At 36.4% G+C, this 18,564-nt stretch overlaps 2 protein-coding genes across 4 annotated transcripts in view; one reads left to right on the forward strand and one right to left on the reverse strand.

Moving 5' to 3' along the window:
* Positions 1 to 18,564, forward strand: part of BBOX1 (gamma-butyrobetaine hydroxylase 1) — an 81,261-nt gene that overhangs the window by 1,767 nt on the left and 60,930 nt on the right. The window contains exons 3-4 of one of the 3 annotated variants that reach the window (XM_010330900.2): positions 10,593 to 10,849; positions 12,346 to 12,460. In XM_010330900.2, the coding sequence (XP_010329202.1) occupies positions 10,631 to 10,849; positions 12,346 to 12,460 (334 nt within the window). In that variant the 5' untranslated portion in view covers positions 10,593 to 10,630. Of the gene's footprint in view, positions 1 to 10,478; positions 10,850 to 12,345; positions 12,461 to 18,564 lie in introns of those variants that run through there. The other 2 variants (XM_010330871.2, XM_074401268.1) reach the window with 2 other exon arrangements.
* Positions 254 to 18,564, reverse strand: part of CCDC34 (coiled-coil domain containing 34) — a 308,339-nt gene continuing 290,028 nt past the window's right edge. The window contains exon 14 of the mRNA XM_074401258.1: positions 254 to 2,387. The gene's annotated coding sequence lies outside the window, so the exon portion shown is untranslated. The remainder of the gene's footprint in view (positions 2,388 to 18,564) is intronic.

Here is an 18,564-nt window from a genome sequence, read left to right on the forward strand (position 1 = left end):
GTATCTCAGTCACTTATTAACCAAGTTTAAAAGTAATAATAATAACCATTTTACAATTTTAAAAAGACTTCAAGTTGAAGGGCTTTGGATAGCAGGTATCTTCAGTAGAGTATGTATGTATTCAAGGGATGTTAAAGTGCAGGCAGTACACATATTGTCTAGTCGACCTCCACCTTACCAAGCAAACATTAAGTGATTTCATTATTTAAAGGTTGAAATACAAAATAACAACAATATAGTTAAGCCTCCGTGGTGTAATGTCTAAAAAACTTCTTGTCCTCTCTCTGAAGCCGAAATGTCAGATGGTGAGATTAGCTAACACCCAACAATCTTGAGATTTAGCTACCAATTTTAATAGTACTTTTTTTTTAATTTGAGAACATTACTTAGAAAATTATTCATCCGTAAATTTTCCATGATGGGGTGGTATGTCAAAATTCCTATTTCCTTTGCATTCACATCTGTTACTTCCCCTCTCCAGGCTCAAGGTCATCTGTATAGTGGAAGTGATAGCACTGGTCTTAGAGGGTTTTCTAGAGGATTCAGATAATGTATAGAAAGTATCAGCTGAGTGACTAGAACGTAATCGCCATATAAATGGTTTAACATACACCTTGCACAAAGACATCCATACAATTTGCACGTTTCTTTTATTTTGGTCTTTTTTTTTTAATCCTACCACATAGAGGCAGGAAGTCAAACATATTAGTGCATCCTGCTATATAACAGCAGGTTTGATGGCTTACCCTGAGGAAGAGAAAATAAAAATAACGGATAGACATTTGCTAACATGGGTCTATGCTGGTCTAGTTTTCCATTTACTAAAAACTGTCAAGAAATAACTTTTATTCTGAGTGATAAGTAATTTAGTAGATGAATCATCCTTCTTAGTTACACATTAATCTACTACAATTTTAGTTTTATGTATAGTATCTATAAAATTTCTGCATCCACTTTCTGTGAATTCCCTCCAAAACCTATGATTGAAATTACTAGTAATTAATGTCTGAAGAATTTTTGCACTCTTTTTTATGAAAACTTGAAAAGTGTTACCTAATACATATACACTTGGCTGGCAAATGCAGCTTTTAGGCAATATCTCTCACTAAACAGCAGTGTGAGCTCAGAAAAATCACACCCAGCATCTCTGAGCTTCCATTTTCCCTGCATGTCTCCTGAGGGCCCTGTGACCCAACAATAGCACAGGCTGTTTCATTCTGTTGCTAAAAGCCCTAGTCCGAAGTTACTTTAATTTCCAAGATCAATAAATAAAATAAATTCCAGAGCTACTTTCTTGATTTTCCAAACAGTGCTGAAGAATCAGGAGACAAATGTGAATTTGTAATATTAAGAAAAAGAAAACAAAGGAGAAAACCTGCACTCATCACTAAAGAATAATTTCAAAAACAAGCAATCTAGTTGTACCCAACAAAAGTCCCAGACAAACTTCTTTTACTCTGAAGAGAAAAAATATGATAGGTGAATGAATTAGAAGGGAAAGACACCACACACACACACACACACACACACACACATTACACACATGCATTGATATGAAATAAAAGAAACCTATCCCATCAGATAAGAATATGCCAAAAATCCAAGGGCTGTTTTTCAGAACAGGCAAAACTACTCCTTCCCACCAAAATCAATCTGATATTTCATAAACTAAATTACAATTACAAGAATAAAAATTACAATTAAGTGTAAAATAAAAAAAATTATCTTATAGGTATTCTTTAATTTGTCAAAGAAATCCCACTGACAAAAATTTATCTTATATAGCTAGGAGTATCTACATTTTTCTTTTCTTCAGAGAAAACAGTAGCTTATCATCTAAGTAAATTGCCATGGTACTTCAGCTGAGCTCAATTCTAACAAGCCAAGTTGATTAAATTAAAAAAACAGATTTCAACAAATCATATTATCATACAAACTATAATTTTCAGAAAGCATTTGCTTTTAAATACTGATGATCTGCAATGTTTTATATATTTTTTTAAATTTTCATCACATTTGCCCCAGTAGAGCTTTAAATAATCCAGAAAAAAGTTAAAATGGGAACTTATTTTCCCATTTTGCCCTACTTTTGTTTGGATTACCTTTCACATTTATCATAAATCTAAGAAAAGAATTGTGAAGAGAAGGAATGACCCACCAAGTTTCTACAGCGATACCTAAGTAATTTAACATCAGCAACACCCAAGTCTTTCCGGTTCTTCCGCACTCTCCCATGTGCCTTGGGCAGCCTCCAGACACACACTATCCTGACATTACCTCTCTTGGAACACCTCCCTCAGGATATCCATTTGGCAAAATGGGTTGGAGAGAATGGCCTCAGGTTTCCCCAATGATTGGAAATGTGCTTCTTCCTCTCTCATTCAAACCTAGGTAAAAGAAGAAAAAGAAAAAAAAGATGGAAAGCTCAAAAGAGCAGTCTGAAATATACTTAGTGTTTGTTGGTACAGATGTCTATAGGAATGATCACTTGAATAGTTGGTGTAACATGGGTACAACACTTAAAGATTTAAGCAGAGAAACCATGTTCCTCATAACAGAAAATGCACCCCAGGGCTGAGTATTCATTAAGTAGCAGTATTTCAAATTTCAAGTTGTATAAAAATTTTTCAGCCAAAAAATGTTCAAACACATTAATGAATATATTTTTAAAAGCACTGAGTTTAATATATATATAAATAGGAATAATTTTTAAATGGTCTTATTCCTACAATAACTTAAGATAAATCACCTGTATGCTGGTATTTCCAACCTCTTTCTACTTGTTTATTTGGGTAATTACAGTAGATTTTTTTCTTTGGCTTGAAATGAGGATTCAATGAGTAATTACATATAAAGAACTTAGTCAATGGCATAAAGAAAGCATTCAATAAATGTAAACTAGTACTACTTTTACTACTACTGCTACTTCTACTACTATTACTACTATTGTAATCTTATTGTACATATAATTAAAACTATTAATCTTTATTATTATTCCTGTTTTGTTGAGGTAAATTGGCAAATAAACATTGTAAGCATAATTATCAATATTAATGTATACATTGTGCAATAATTACCACAATCAAACTAATTAACATATTCATAACTTTACATAATTATCGTTGTGTGTTAGAAGGGTGAGAACACTTGAAATCTACTCTTTGAGCAAATTTTGAGTAAACAAGACAGTATTACTAACTACAGTCAGTATGTTGTACATTGGATCTCCAGAACTTATTTATCCTGAAGAAGTATTATCCTTTGACCAACATATTCCCATTTCTCCCACCTCCCAGGCCCTGGCACCCACTTTTCTACTCATCAGTTCAGCATTTTTAGATTCCGTGTATAAGTGAGATCATATTGCACTTGTCTTTCTGTGCCTTAGTTATTTCACTTAGCATAATGCCTTTCAGGTTCATCTCTGTTATCACAAATGACAGAATGTTCCTTCTTTTTTTGAGGCTGAATAATATTCTGGGGCATGTGTGTGTGTTTGAGTGTGTGTGTGTGTGTGTGTGTGTGTGTGTGTGTGTAGACAGACAGATGATAAGTAGATATGGGTTTAGATATATATCACATTTTAAAATCATTAATCTATCAATAGACACAAGTTAATTCCATGTTTTGGTTATTCTGAATAATGCTGTAATGAACATGGGAATACAAATACCTCATTGACATACTGATTTCACTTCCTTTGCCTATATGGCCAGTAATGATACTGCTGGAATGGTAGTTGCATGTATTATTTTGGGGAGAATCTCTATAATGTTTTCTATAATGGCTGAAATAATTTGCATTCCCACTAACAGTGTACAAGGGTTTTCTTTTCTCCATATCCTCACCAATACTTTTGTCTTTTTGACAACAGTCATTCTTATAGGTGTGAGATAATAATATCTCATGGGGTGGTTTGGGTTTGCATTTACCTGATGATGATTGATAGCATTTTTATGTACCTACTGGCTATTTATATGCCTTCTTTAGAGAAATGTCTATGCCATTTCTTTGCCCATTTTTTAAATTTCTTAATTTTTTATTGTTTTAGGGGTAAAGCCTATGTTGCCCAGGTTGGCCTCAAACTCCTGAGTTCAAGCAATCCTCCTATCTCAGCCTCTCAAATAGCTGGGATTACAGGCATGCACCACTACACCCAGCTGCACATTTTAAATTGGGTAGTTTGTTTTCTTGCTATTGAGTTGTCTGAATTCCTTATATATTTTGGAGATTAACCCCTTATCAGATGTATTGGCCCTGCTGTGGCTTACAGAAGAGTCAACATGGCTCCATTTGAAAGTGACTTTGGCAGATAGAATCATATAGGATGTTTGCCTCACTTACTTGATTAAAATAAGTAAAAAATAGATGGCTCTCAGAGGTACAGTTTACAAACATGTTCTCTCATTTTTAGGCAGTTTCTTCATTCTCTTTATTATTTCCTTTGCTGTGCAGGGATTTAATTCAATGCCATCTCATTTGTTTATTTTTGCTTTTGTTGCCTGTTTTTCTGGGTTCACATCCAAAAAAAATCTGTGCCTAATCAAATGTCAGATTCCCATATGTTTTCTTCTAGTAATTTTAAAGTTTTAGATTTCATATTTAAGTCTGTAATCCATTTTGAGTTGATTTTTATGTACAATGTGAGATGAGGGTCCAATTTTATACTTCTTCATCTGGATATTTAGTAACACATCACCATTCGTTGAAGAGACTGCTTTTTCCCCATTGAGTGTTCTTGGAATCTTTGTCAAAGATTAATTGACCTTATATCCACGAATTTATTTCTAGGCTAACTATTCTTTTCCATTGATTTATAGGTATGTTTTTATTCCAACACCATGCTGTTTTGATTACTATAGTCTTGTAGGATATTTTGGGATCAGATAATGTGATCCCTCCAACTTTGTTTTTCCTTCTCAAAACTGCTTTGGTCACTCAGAGTTTTTGTGCTTCTATACATATTTTAGAGTGTGTTGTTTAAATTTATTTGATAAGTGTCATTGGAGTTTTGATAATAATTGTACCGAATCTGTAGATGACTTTTATTGCATGGATATTTTACCAATAATATGATAGTAATTGTACCGAATCTGTAGATGACTTTTATTGCATGGATATTTTACCAATAATAATTACTCAAATCCAAGAACACAGAGTATTGTTCCATTTATTTGTCTCTCATTCAGTTTTTTTTTTGTCATCATCTTATAGTTTTCAGTGTATAGATATTTTGCTTCCTTGGTTAAATGTAATCCTAAGTATATTTAATGATCCTTGAAATGGAATTGTTTTATTGATACCTTTTTCAGAATGTTAGTTGTTAATACATAGAAATGCTATGGATATTTCTATGTTGATTTTGTATTCTGTAACTTTACTACATTTATTAGTTCTAAAAGTTTTTTCTGCAGTCTTTAGGGTTTTCCGTGTATAAGATCATGTCATCAGAAAACTAGGACAATTTTACTTCTTCCTTTAAGATTTGGAAGCTTTTTATTTCTTCTTGACTAATTGTTCTGGCTAGGATTCCCAGTATTGTGTTATTAGAAGTGGTGAGACTGAATATCCTTGTCTTGTTCCCAATCTTAGAGGAAAAGTTTTCAACTTTTCTTATTGAATATGATATTAGCTGTGAGCTTGGCATATATGCATTTATTATGTTGAGGTACATTCTTTCTATCCTTCTTTGTTGATAATTATTACCATAAAAGGATGTTGAATTTTATCAAATGCTGCTTCTGCATCTGTTGAAATGATCACCTACTTTTTATCCTGCATACTGCTAATGTGTTGTCATATTTACCAATTTGTGTGTGTCAAACCATCTTTGCACCCCAGAGATAAATCCCACTTGATCATACTGTATGATTCTTTTATTGTGCTGTTGAATTCATTTTGCTAGTATTTTATTAAAGATTTTGCATCTGTTCGCCAGGAATATTGGTCTATAATATCCTATTCTTTCAGTGTTCTAGTCTGGCTTTGGTTTGAGGGTAGTGGTGGCCTCATAAAATGGGTTTGGAAGTATTCCCCCTCTCCTTCAATTTTTGGGAAAAGTTTGAGAAGAATTTGTGTTAATTCTTCTTTAATGTTTGGTAGAATTCACCAGTGAAGCCATCAGGTCCTGAAGTTTCCATGGATGGAAGGATTTTGATTAATGACTTAATCTTCATACTTAGTTGTCCTGTTCAGATTTTCTATTCATGATTCAGTCCTCGTAGGTTGTACATTTCTAGGAATGAATTCATTTCTTCTAAATTATTCAATTATTGGCATATAACTGTTCATAGCAGTCTCTTATAAGCTTTTATATTTCGGTGGCATCAGCTGTAATGTTTCCTTTTTCATTTCTGATTTTCAGTCTTCTCTCTTTTTTTCTTAAGTTAGCTAATTGTTTAGCTAAATGTAAAAGTTAGCTAAATGTAAAAATGTTTACAAAAACAATTTTAGTTTCATTTTTTTCTTGTCTCAATTTCATTTACTTCTGCTATGATCTTTATTATTTCCTTCCTTCTGCTAACTTAGGGCTTAGTGTATTCCTTTTTATTAGTTCCTTGAAGTATAAAGCTAGGTTGTTTATTTAAGATCTTTTTTTTATTTCTTATGTAGGCATTTATCATAATAAACTTCCCTTTTTGAACTACTTTTACTGCATCTCATACATTTATTATGTGCTATTTTTGTCTCAAGATATTTTTAATTTCTCTTTTTAATTTTTTCTTGTTCAGGAGTGTGTTATTTAATTTTCACATATTTGTGAAAACTGAAAATTCACAGGAGTTTTTCAGGTTTTCCCCTGGTATCAGTTTGATGACAAAGTCATTGTCTCTCATAAAATGATATTTCATACAATAGCAAAGAAAATAATAAAACATTTTATGAGAATATAAAGTACAATTTAAAATATGTCCTTGGAACATTGCTTACATGTATCCTCCCATATACGCTTTTACTCCCACAGTTCTCATTTCTTCTAGACTAAATTATTACAAAAGCTCCAAACAATGTGTCTGATTCTAGCCCTTTTACCTTTTTCAATATACCATACACACACAGTCATCATCTTCATTTTCGAATCTGCTACCTGAAGGAAAAAAAAAATCCCATTCATAACAGAATGAAGCTCAAACTCCTTAACTTGCTAAGCATGGTGCTTCATGATCTGGTTATCAACATGCCTTTTAATCTCTCTCAACCACCATTTCCCCTTATGGCCTTTTATTCCAGCCAAAGAACATGTTTTCTACTGCTCAAACACTGTACTTTCAGATTCTTGTTTTTTGCTCAGCCTGTACCCTAGATGTGGAGGGAAATTTTACAAACCTTTTTTTGGTTTGGTTTTGTTTTGTTTGAGATGAAGTCTCACTCTGTTGCCAGCTGGAGTGCAGTGGTGCCACCTAGACTCACTGCCACCTCTGCCTCCCAGGTTCCAGTGATTCTCCTGCCTCAGCCTCCCGAGTAGCTGGGACTACAAGCGTGCACCACCACGCCCGGCTAATTTTTGTATTTTTAGTAGAGATGGGGTTTCACCATGTTGGCCAGGATGGTCTCAATCTCATGATCCACCCACCTTGGCCTCCCAAAGTGCTGGGATTACATGCTTGAGCCACCACACCCGGCCCTCAAATCTTTCTTAAATCCAACTTATCTGCATCCAGATGAGCTGGCAAATAAAGGTTTAAATAAGTAAGGAATTTATTTTTTATCATATAAAAAAGAAGTCCAGACATGACCATCTCTTGCTGGTAAAATGTTTCACAGAGCCATGGGAATCCTGACTTTTTCAGATTTTATACTTCCACTTCTTGCCTCATAGTTGCAAAATTACTGCTTCACCCCCAATACTACATTCACATTCCAGAGAGGAACTGGAAAAAAAAAAATAGGGAAAACAGCATGTGGCAGCCAAGTCTTATCACCTTTTAAAAAATTTTCCTACACAGCAACTTCCAAATATATTTCATTGGCCATAATTATATCATACACGAATCTTAGCTATAAAGAAAGCTGACAAAATATCTGTTTACTAGTCACAATATGTTGTACTGGGGGAAAGGAAAAGAAGGTGAAACCAACATGCATTCAGCAATGTTGGCCTTATTATTTGTTTATTTTCATGATCATCTTTTCCTTGTTGTCTGGAACTTCAAAGTCATCTCCATACCTTCTAGTGCAGCATGCACAAAGAAGATACTTATTATATATTTTTATAAGTTTAACTTTACAAATGACAAGGGGAGACAGAACCATTTTCTGCACTTCACATAATTATATTTCATCATAATGAACATAAACTTAGATAACTTGATCAAGAATAAGCAAACTACTGCCTGGGGGAAGATGTGGCCTACATTGTTTTTGTGCACACCATGAACTAAGAATAGTTGATAGATGCTTATTGGGTTTTAAAAAAATAAAGACAGAAATATGCAGCAGGGACTGTACGTAAACTGCAAAGCCTAAAAGATGTGTGATCTGGCATTTTACAGAACACATTTTCCATCCCCTGACATAGATTAAAATGTACTACATTTCTTTTTTTTAGTGTTATTTAAGGATCTAGTTGTATTATTCCAGAGTAACTGGAAACATCTTTGTCTTTTGAAACAAGGTATGTGAGAAAACTTGCCAGCTAACCCTTTCTCTTGTCAGGAAATTCAAATGTCCTACCCATTCCACAGAGAATCTGATGTTAGGACTTCCATAGAGCTCCTCACTCAGACATATGAGCTAAACTTCCAGGTTTAAAAGTACATTATAATTTTTGATGACTTTTAAGTAATAATGTTATCCTATCACTACACAAATTTTTAACAAAAAAAAGATGATAGCGCTGAAGCAGAAATAAGCATGAGAGCCAATTAATTGTATTTCTTCCAGGCAATCAATGGATTACTCTATATTTGAGGCTAAAGGGAGAAAGCAATCTTTTTCTTGTTGACTCTGGCTCCGTAATTTGACTAAATTATCCAAGCCAATGATTTGAGGAAGCATATGTGAAACCACCTAGAAGTATTTTACTTTGATCTTAATGTTGCATAAAGTCTTCCTGTAAGCTCAAGAAACATCGGGAGCAATTTTATCTTACTTGTCACTAAATCCCCCAGTGCCTATTGCAGTGCCTGGAAACGATTTTATAAATTTTATAAGGGGTGTGTGTGTGTGTGTACGCATTCCTACCTTCCCTCCATCTCAAGGCAATGAAGTCTTGTTTTCATTGTCACCTGTCACCTTCTGTTAATGATGAGCAGATTATTACATGAAGATGTTAAGAAATTCTACTTCTTGCATATAAATTCTACTTTCCTATGTAAGTTCTACTTCATCCATGAAAGTTTAGAGTACTGGAAAATAATATATGAAGAAAGTGCAATGTAGAACATTGGCATAGTTTCTGAGGGTCAAATATGCAGTCACTAATGGAATCAGGATTAACACAGGTGCTCAATCATAATACCATCATGTCTCTGTTTCACTAAATTTCCTCTCCTGTAAATAGTCTATGTCCTTAAATTTGCTGGATTTTTTAAAATAAAAAGTAAGTCACATATTCCCAAGTAATATGAAGGTATACACAAGTACTCCATAAAGGTTCAAAATAAAATAAAGTAACAAGGCACACTCTATTGATATGGATTAAAATTAAAAATCTCAAAGAACAAACCAAATGAATTTCTTGCAGAACCTAAGGACTTCTATATTTCATTAAGAAAATATATTGTAAAAGTAAAAAAGTAAATGACAGAACAGAAACAGCACAATATTCTGAATAACAGGGTCTTTAAGTAAATACATTAATATTCTCTTCATAAAAACAAGTTTATTAATTTAGTATCATAAAAACATTTTTTCAAAAGCCATGTGCAGGTGGGCACCAGTTAAAATAGAACAGAGATGACTGTTACACTTTCAATTTGTGGAACATTTTTCTCTCTCAAAAATTCCAGAGCCTTGGCTGGGTGCGGTGGTTCATGCCTATAATCCCAGCACTTTGGGAGGCCAAGGTGGGAGGATCACGAGGTCAAGAGATCAAGACCATCCTAGTCAACATGGTGAAACCCCATCTCTACTAAAAGTACAAAAATTAGCTGGGCATGGTGGTGCACGCCTGTAGTCCCAGCTACTTGGGAGGCTGAGGCAGGAGAATTGCTTGAACCCAAGAGGTGACGGTTGTGGTGAGCCAAGATCATGCCATTGCACTCCAGCCTGGGTAACAAGAGCGAAAAATCTGTCTCAAAAAAAAAAAAAAAAAATTCCAGCACCTTTATGTAAACATAATTATTAAAATGCATATGTCACTGGTTCTGAACTTATTATCTAAATTTTCTGTGAGAAAAACCAGGAATTCTTTTCATTTGGATCCCGACTGAGCACTTATATCTCATTTAGTTTTTGGTCACTGCATTTCTGTTTACAGTATGCGAAATACTCTCACGAGAACAAAGGTCCCAGCGTTAGTAAGTCAAACCGCAGACTCTGACAGCTGAGTGAATAGCAGAGGCCAGAGTCCACTTGAAGTGTTCATACTCTTAGAGGTCCAGTTTAGATCCTATCTGCCTGAGTTTCCTGTTAACCCTGATTTGTCATAGCAGGGAGCTGACAGAATTTACTCCTGAAGACCAGAAACATGGCTTGTACCATCCAAAAGGCAGAAGCGCTCGACGGGGCTCGTTCGATGCAGATCCTCTGGCATGACGAGGTAGAGTCTCTCTACCCAGCTGTATGGCTGCGGGACAACTGCCCGTGCTCCGATTGCTACCTGGATTCTGCAAAAGCACGGAAACTTCTCGTCGAAGCTCTTGATGTGAACATTGGAATTAAAGGCTTGACATTTGACAGAAAAAAGGTAATTATCTCTAAATGATGTCTCCCTGCTTTCTCAAGTTAAATAATGGGGTAGTCTATAATCATTTAGATAACTCTTTTTTCTTTGATCACATGTATATAACGATTTGTGGACCCATGTTTATATAGCACTTAGTGCAAATTAAAGTATACTCAATAAGTGGAAGCTTCAGTAAATGGAAGCTTCAGTATTATTATGACTACTACTATTTTTAATAAAATTTGCAGCATTACTTGTCACTCTTTCAATGAGTGGCAGCCTTAAAAACAGAAACTATGTCTATAATAAAAGCTATGCTTCTGAGTGTCAGTTTATTCATATGTAAAATAGAAATACAAAAAGAACTTGCTCATAGAAATGTGAAGCTTTACTGGGATAATATGGGTTAAAATGTTTAACAGTGCCTGGCATACAGTGAGCACTAAAAAAAAAAAAAAGAGAGACATTGGCTAATGTCTTTTAGTCAGATTATTATGTAGAGATACTAGGCTTGTTCTGGTATTCCCAAAAGCACAACTCTCAAAACTACAAACCAGAAGCAGCCACCATTCCATGTTTCTCTCTTCCAAATTTACTAGGATTCTTATTACTCTCTTGTCCACATCCCAATTTGAGGACTTTACTCTCAGATTTCACTGTTTGCTAGCTAGATAACCTTAGAAATGTTTACTCTTACATTTCTCACCTAAAAAAAAAGAAAGAAAGAAAGAAAGAAATAATAGTAGTACCTTCCCCTTAGAGTTATAAAGATTACATGTGTTATGTCTATAGTATTGGTTATAAACACTGAAAATAGTATTATTTTTCTTATTGTTGTCCTCCTTATCATCATTACTCCTTCCTCCCTCCCTCCCTCTCTTCCTCTTCCTCTCTCTCTCTCTCTCTCTCTCTCTTTCTTTCTTTTTTTCTTTCTGAGATGGAATCTTGCTCTGTCGCCCAGGATGGAATGCAGTGGTATGGTGCGACCTCGGCTCACTGCAACCTCTGCCTCCCAGGTTCAACCATTCTCCTGCCTCAGCCTCCTGAGTAGCTGGTACTACAGGTGCCCACCACCACATCCAGCTAGTTTTTGTATTTTTAGTAGAGAGGAGGGGTTTGTCATGTTAGCCAGGATGCTCTTGGTCTCTTGACCTCGTGATCTTCCCACCTCAGCCTCCCAAAGTATTGGGATTACTGGCGTGTCCAGCAGGAATCTTAATTGATAACTAGCTTCAGTTATCACAGAAAGTTTGGGGATCCCAGGTTTAGAGGATGTAGGTCAAGAACTGTAGATCTATTCATATTCTATTTTTTGAGTGCTATTTAAGGGTCTCAGTCCTCAGATGTATTACTTTGGCTTCCTTGTTTTCCAAAAGCTTAAGCTTAATCTCTGTCTTAAAAATTAAGGGAAGAATAATTGGATGCCCTGATTATCTTAAAGAGCTTTCAGAAACAGAGCAATAGTAGAGAACTGAAATAAAATTAATATAGGTTAAATTTGCTTTCTGTGTTATAAGGTGTACATCACATGGCCCGATGAGCATTACAGTGAATTCCAGGCTGATTGGCTGAAGAAAAGATGCTTTTCCAAGCAGGCCAGAGCACAGCTCCAAAGAGAATTGTTTTTGCCAGGTAACTTTGCCAAGTTCTTCAATGTCTTTTTAAATCCTAACAGTAAAGGATTTTATATTAAGAAATTTGCTCACAGAAAATTCAAACCTTTGTGCTTTGATTAAAATACGATTGTAAATTATGTGACGTGTTTAAAGTTTTACCAACAAAGATCATTTGGGTAGAGATGAAAAAGAGTATAGAGTAATTCTAGACTTTCTATAGAGAAAGGAAGAAAATAAGCCTAGCACACTTGTATATTTGTCATCTAAAGCAAAACCTGGCACAGCACACCACAGACACTCCTCTGTAAGTGCTCACTACAAAGAAGCAAGATGAACTAAATATAGACTGGCCATTTATAACAATTTTGTCTAAGGTCAGAACAATACAAATCAACAAAGCAAGAATTCCTAGCCTGGTATTCATAGATGGAATGACAGGTTCAATGTACCCATGAATGGTATGCACAGCACTGAGTATGCATGTGAGTTGGGAGAATTTGTTTGTGTGTGTGCATGTACATACACATGTGCACACAAAACCACATTTGTCTATGAAGAATTTATGTAGGTTTCAAGGGGATCCACGAACAGAACAATGTTCAGAAAAACTGCAAAGGATGAATTCAATGGATAAAGAGGACTTTATTGCTGAGAAAAGAGACAAATAAATACTTAAAACAGGTGGAAATATTTTTAAATATAAATTTTAGGAGATACACAGTAATAGAACTCAAGCAGAGGAACTGGTAAGGGGTGAGAGGTGTTTACAATTCATTCTCTGACTATTTTGAAGATTTATTACCTGAAACTATGTGAATCCAAGGTAAACTGAAAAACAGATCTTGCGAGATCTGGTCATTTGAAAGTGCATAGCACTCTCCGCATTCTCTCTTGCTCCTGCTTTCCTCATGTGACCTGCCTGCTCCCTCTTCTCCTTCCATCACGATTGTAAGTTCCTGAAGCCTCCCCAGAAATTGAGCAGATGTCAGTACCATGCTTCCTGTACAGCATGCAGAACTATGAGCTAATTTAACTTCTTTTTTTTTTTTTTCTTTTGAGACACAGTCTCGCTGTGTTGCCAGGCTCCAGGCTGGAGTGCAGTAGCATGATCTCTGCTCACTGCAACCTCCGCCTCCCAGGTTCAAGCAATTCTTCTGCCTCAGCCTCCCAAGTAGCTGGGACTACAGGTACATGCCACCACACCCAGCTAATTTTTGTACTTTTTATTAGAGACGGGTTTTCACCATGGTCTTGATCTCTTGACCGCGTGATCCGCCCGCCTCGGCCTCCCAAAGTGCTGGGATTACAGTAATGAGCCACCGCACCTGGCCAACTTCTTTTCTTTATAAACTACCCAGTCTCAGGTATTTCTTTATGGTGATGCAAGAACAAACTAATACAGAAAATTGGTCCTGAGAAGTGGGGCATTGCTATAAAGATACCTAAAATGTAGAAGCAGCTTTGGAACTGGGTAACGGGAAGACGTTGGAAGAGTTTGGAGAGCTCAGAAGAAGACAGGGTAAGTTTGATAATGAGGGTAAGTTTGGAACTTTGTAAAGACTGGTTAGATTGTTGTGACAAAACGCTATCGTGATATGGAGAGTGAATGCCAGGGTGATGAGGTATTAGATGGAAAGCAGGATCTTATTGGGAACTGAAGCATAGGTCACATATGTTATACCTTAGCAAAAGAGCTTGGCTGGATTATGTCCATGCCCTAGGGATATGTGGAAGTTTGAACTTGAGAGTGATGACCTAAAGAAGTTTCTAAGCAAAAAAGTAAGTGTTTAAGAAGTAACATGACTACTTCTAACAGCCTATGATCAGATACACGAGCAAAGAAATAAATTGGAACTTTTATGTTTAAAGGGGAAGCAGAGTATAAAAGTTTGAAAATTTTGTAGCCTAGTCATATCTTTTTCTTTTCATGCCTAGACAGAAAAGAAAAAGCTTTTATGGGAGAGGAAGTCAAGCAGGCTGTGGAGCAACCACTTATTAGAGATATTTGTATAACCAAGAAGTCAAGTGCCAGTAGCCACAACAATAGAAAAAGGCTTCAAAGGCATTTCATAGACCTGCACTGCAGCCTCTCCCATCACAGACCTAGAGGCCTAGGATGGCAGAATGGTTTCCTGGGGCAAAGGCTCCCCTACTCTGTGTGTAGCCTCAGGATGCAGCTCCCACATCCCAGCTGCTCGGGCTCCAGCCTCAGCTCCAAGGGGCCCAGGTACAGCTTGGGCCATAGTTCTGGTGGACATAAGCTACTGTAAGCCTTGGTGGCTGCCATGTGGCTTTAAGTCTGTGGATGCACAGAATGCAAGAGTGAATGAGGCTTAGCCTTCTTAGCCTACATTTCAGAGGCTGTATTATGTTGGTGCAAAAGTGATTGCGGTTTTTGCCATTAAAAGTAATGGCAAATATAAGAAAGCCTGGGTGCCCAAGCAGAAGCCTGCTGCAGGGGCAGAGCCCTCAAAGAGAACCTCTACTAGGGCAGTGCAGAGGGTAAATGGACTGGAGGCCCCACTTGGAGTCCCCACTGGTGCACTACCTAATGGAGCTGCGGGAAGAAGGCCACTGTCCTGCAGACCCCATAATGGTCGATCTGCCAGCAGCATGCATACTCAGCATGGAGAAGCCACAGGTACTCAGCAACCTGTGACAGCAGGCTCTGGGGCTGAACTTTGCAAAGTCATAGGGACAGAGCTGCCCAAGGCATTGGGAACCCACCCCTTGTATCATTGTGTCCTGGATGTAAGACATGAAGTTGAAAGAGATTATTTTTGAGCCTCAAGCGTTAATGACTGCCCTGATGGGTTTTGCACTAGCATGGGTTTACTCTCAAGTTTACTCCCTTTTCTTTTGGCTGATATCTCCCTTTTGTAATGAGAATGATTATTCAATGCCTGTAACCCCATTATATCTTGCACGTACGTAATTCGCCTTTAATTGTACAGGCTTATAGGTGGCAGAGTCTTACATTGTCTTAGGTGAAACTTTGGACTTTGAACTTTTGAGTTAATGCCAGAATGAGCTAAAACTTTGAGGGACTATTGGGAAGGCACAATTGTATTTTGCAATGTGAGAAGTATATGAGAGTTGGGGGTCTAGGGACAAAATGATACGGTTTGCATGTTACACCCAAACCTCATGTTGAACTGTAACCTCCAGTGTTGGAGGTGGGGCCTGGTGTGGGGTGAATGGATCACAAGGGTTGATTTCTCATGAATGGTCTAGAACCATCCTCTTGTTACTAGCCTCACAATGGCAAGTGAATTCTTTGAAGACCTGATTGTTTTAAGGTGTATAGCACTACCTCCCTCTACCTGTTTCCCCTGCTTTTGCCGTGTGACCTGCCTGCTCCCCCGTTCAGCTTTCATCATGATTTTAAGTCTCTTGAGGCCTCCCCAAAAGCCAAGCAGATATCAGCACCATGCTTCTTATTAAGCCTGTAGAACAGTCAACAAATTAAACCTGTTTTCTTTATGAATTACTCAGTCTCAGGTATTTCTTTATAGCAATGCAAGAACAGACTAATATACCAGCCTTGCTGAGTTTTGTAACACCTCCCCTGGAAATTCTTGGCCACATACCAAGACAGAGATTTTACCTTAACTCTTTTCAAATCTGAAATTCTTAAACATGTGTGGTAACTCTCCATGGCTTTAAATGAGACTTACGACACGTTTAGCTATGAAGATGTTACTAATCAACTTGAACCAAATAGCTTCACCATTTCCTCTGATTATCAATAATAAGGTATGATATTGTCCCCTACTTTTTTAAGCATAGACCAGCCATGTCAAGAATTCAGTTCCTCCATTTCCTTAGTCTCACCATTCTGACAGCTGACAAGGTTTTGTCCTAGTGCTTTCTCTCTAAACCGCCAGTTCATTTTTCCCTTTACCTAGCTGGTTAAATCCAGATAGGTATCCAGGGAAAGACGTTTTTCTTGCCTTCCTCCAATGAGGGCATTGCTAGATTCTTTAAGGAGTCTCTAATTACATAACTTAGTACCAATTGTCTGGGTCACATAGCAGTATCACAAATGTATTATTATTTTTATATATTTTAGATTTCTTCTGGTACTCAAAATATTTTCCCTTAACTCTGTCCTAATTTTGTAATCCTACTGGATTTTCTTTTCATTTCCTTCAAGTTCTTCTTCTGATTTTTTTCAGGAAATAAATGCCAACTTTTTATTATTACAGCTTAAGCTTTTATGCATTGTAAAAGAATATGGACATCCCCCTCCATTAATATTTCTTGATGAGTGCAGTTTTATAGCTTACATTTTTCAGTATTATCAGGCAGTAGCAAAATGGAAATGATACTACACTCAATTAAGTAGTGGAAAAAACTGGTCACAATGACAGACTGCAATCATGAATAACACAAGAACTGGCTGCTATTTAGACACTGGAAAATATTTTAATAGTTTAAAACAAGATCAAATTTTTAAAATATATTCTCAAGCTGTGCAGTTGGTGGGTAAAAAAAGAAATTAATGAGCCATTTTTGGAATATTGGTTCTATGGCTTTTTGCCTGTAGAATTTGATACCTTATTTCATTACCATTGCAAAATTTCAAACATTTATATTCCAGAGCATGCAAACAAACTCAGTTACATTTGTGAAAGGATTTTGTTTTTTAGTCCCAGTGGTAATGTTTTCTTGTCTGCAAGCACAACCCTTGGAGTGAGAGTTACAGGGCTTTTAAAATCTGGAGTCAAGATGCAGATCATTTTTCCTTGATCTTCCCCTGGCACTCACTGTTGAACTCAAAAATGACAAGACAAATGATCGTCATCCAAAAAAACTTTCGTCATGGGACACTCATAGATGAAAGGAAGACATGGATAATAATCATTCCCTCATAAATTTCTATTCAGTTGCGCATATATTGGGTATCAATTTTGTACCTGGAACTCTGTAAAGAAATATCAAGATTTTCTATAAAAGGCATAGATTCTCTCCTTGAGAACTTATCGAGTCTGGCAGGGAACAATAGCCTTGAGAAAATAAGGATACGACATTACTTGAAGTACATTAAAACCACTCATAGAAAGTTAATGATGACTCAGAGAGAAACTTGAAGGGATGAAGGAATGATCCTCAGAAATGAGGTAATATTTGAGCTGCATTTTGGAGAATCAATCAGTTTGTCAGGCAAAGATAGAAAGTAAGGAAATTTTCAACAAAGAAAAGGGCAGGTGGAAAATCATCAATGGGTAAAATGGTAGGATAGGTTTGGAAAACTGCAATTAGTTTAATATTGGTGAAGATAAAATTGTTAGGCAACAGAAAAGAGAAAGGGGTTAAACCATGAAGTGACTTATATGCCCTGCTTGGTCCTAAACATGTAGGCAATTAAGAGTTTTCTCAATAAGGACTCAGATATGCCATTCCATTAGTTTCTCCAGATGGATGCTCTTCTTTTAAAGCCAGAGAAGTAAGTTTAAGATCTGTGTAAGCTTAAGAAGATGGCTGCTTTCATTTTTTCATATGTACTTTACATTTTCTGAGTTGTGTCTGATTTTAATCAAATGAATATAATTTCTCAAATGCCTACCAGTTTGTACACGTCTCCTAGGCTTTCTCTTTCCTTCTTGCATTCTCCCCTCCTCCACAGTACACCTGCTTGGCTCTTGGCTTGTATTTACCCCACAAAAGGGAGTGAAGTAATCAGATCTGTGTTGTAGAAGGGCCTTGATCACGGCTCTGTATTTGGATGGACCAGCATAGGGAGTGACTGGGATCAGGGTGAGCACAGCATGACCTAGAAATGGTCCCATAAGAGACAATAAAAGTTTAAGAGGCAGAGAGGAAGGAGGAGGGTGTAGAATCTGTATTCAAAACAAACATACATGACCTGTAGGACAGAAAGTTGCTGGCCATATTCTCTAGTGTCTATCAACTGAAATCCTAACACTTGAAGTCTAGCAGGTACCTGTTTCCAAACACTTGTGTAAAAATGAAAGACTTTAAATCATATTAGAGATAAGATTTTTATGTATTAATTATAATTTAACTTTCAAGTGAAATTTTGACATAATTGTACACTCATTTTTATTACTAACTTTGTGATGCAACATTCCCAAACTATAATTGGCAGGACCAAAA

This window comes from Saimiri boliviensis, chromosome 6 (genome assembly GCF_048565385.1).
Source record: "Saimiri boliviensis isolate mSaiBol1 chromosome 6, mSaiBol1.pri, whole genome shotgun sequence".
Taxonomy (NCBI): Eukaryota; Metazoa; Chordata; class Mammalia; order Primates; family Cebidae; genus Saimiri; species Saimiri boliviensis.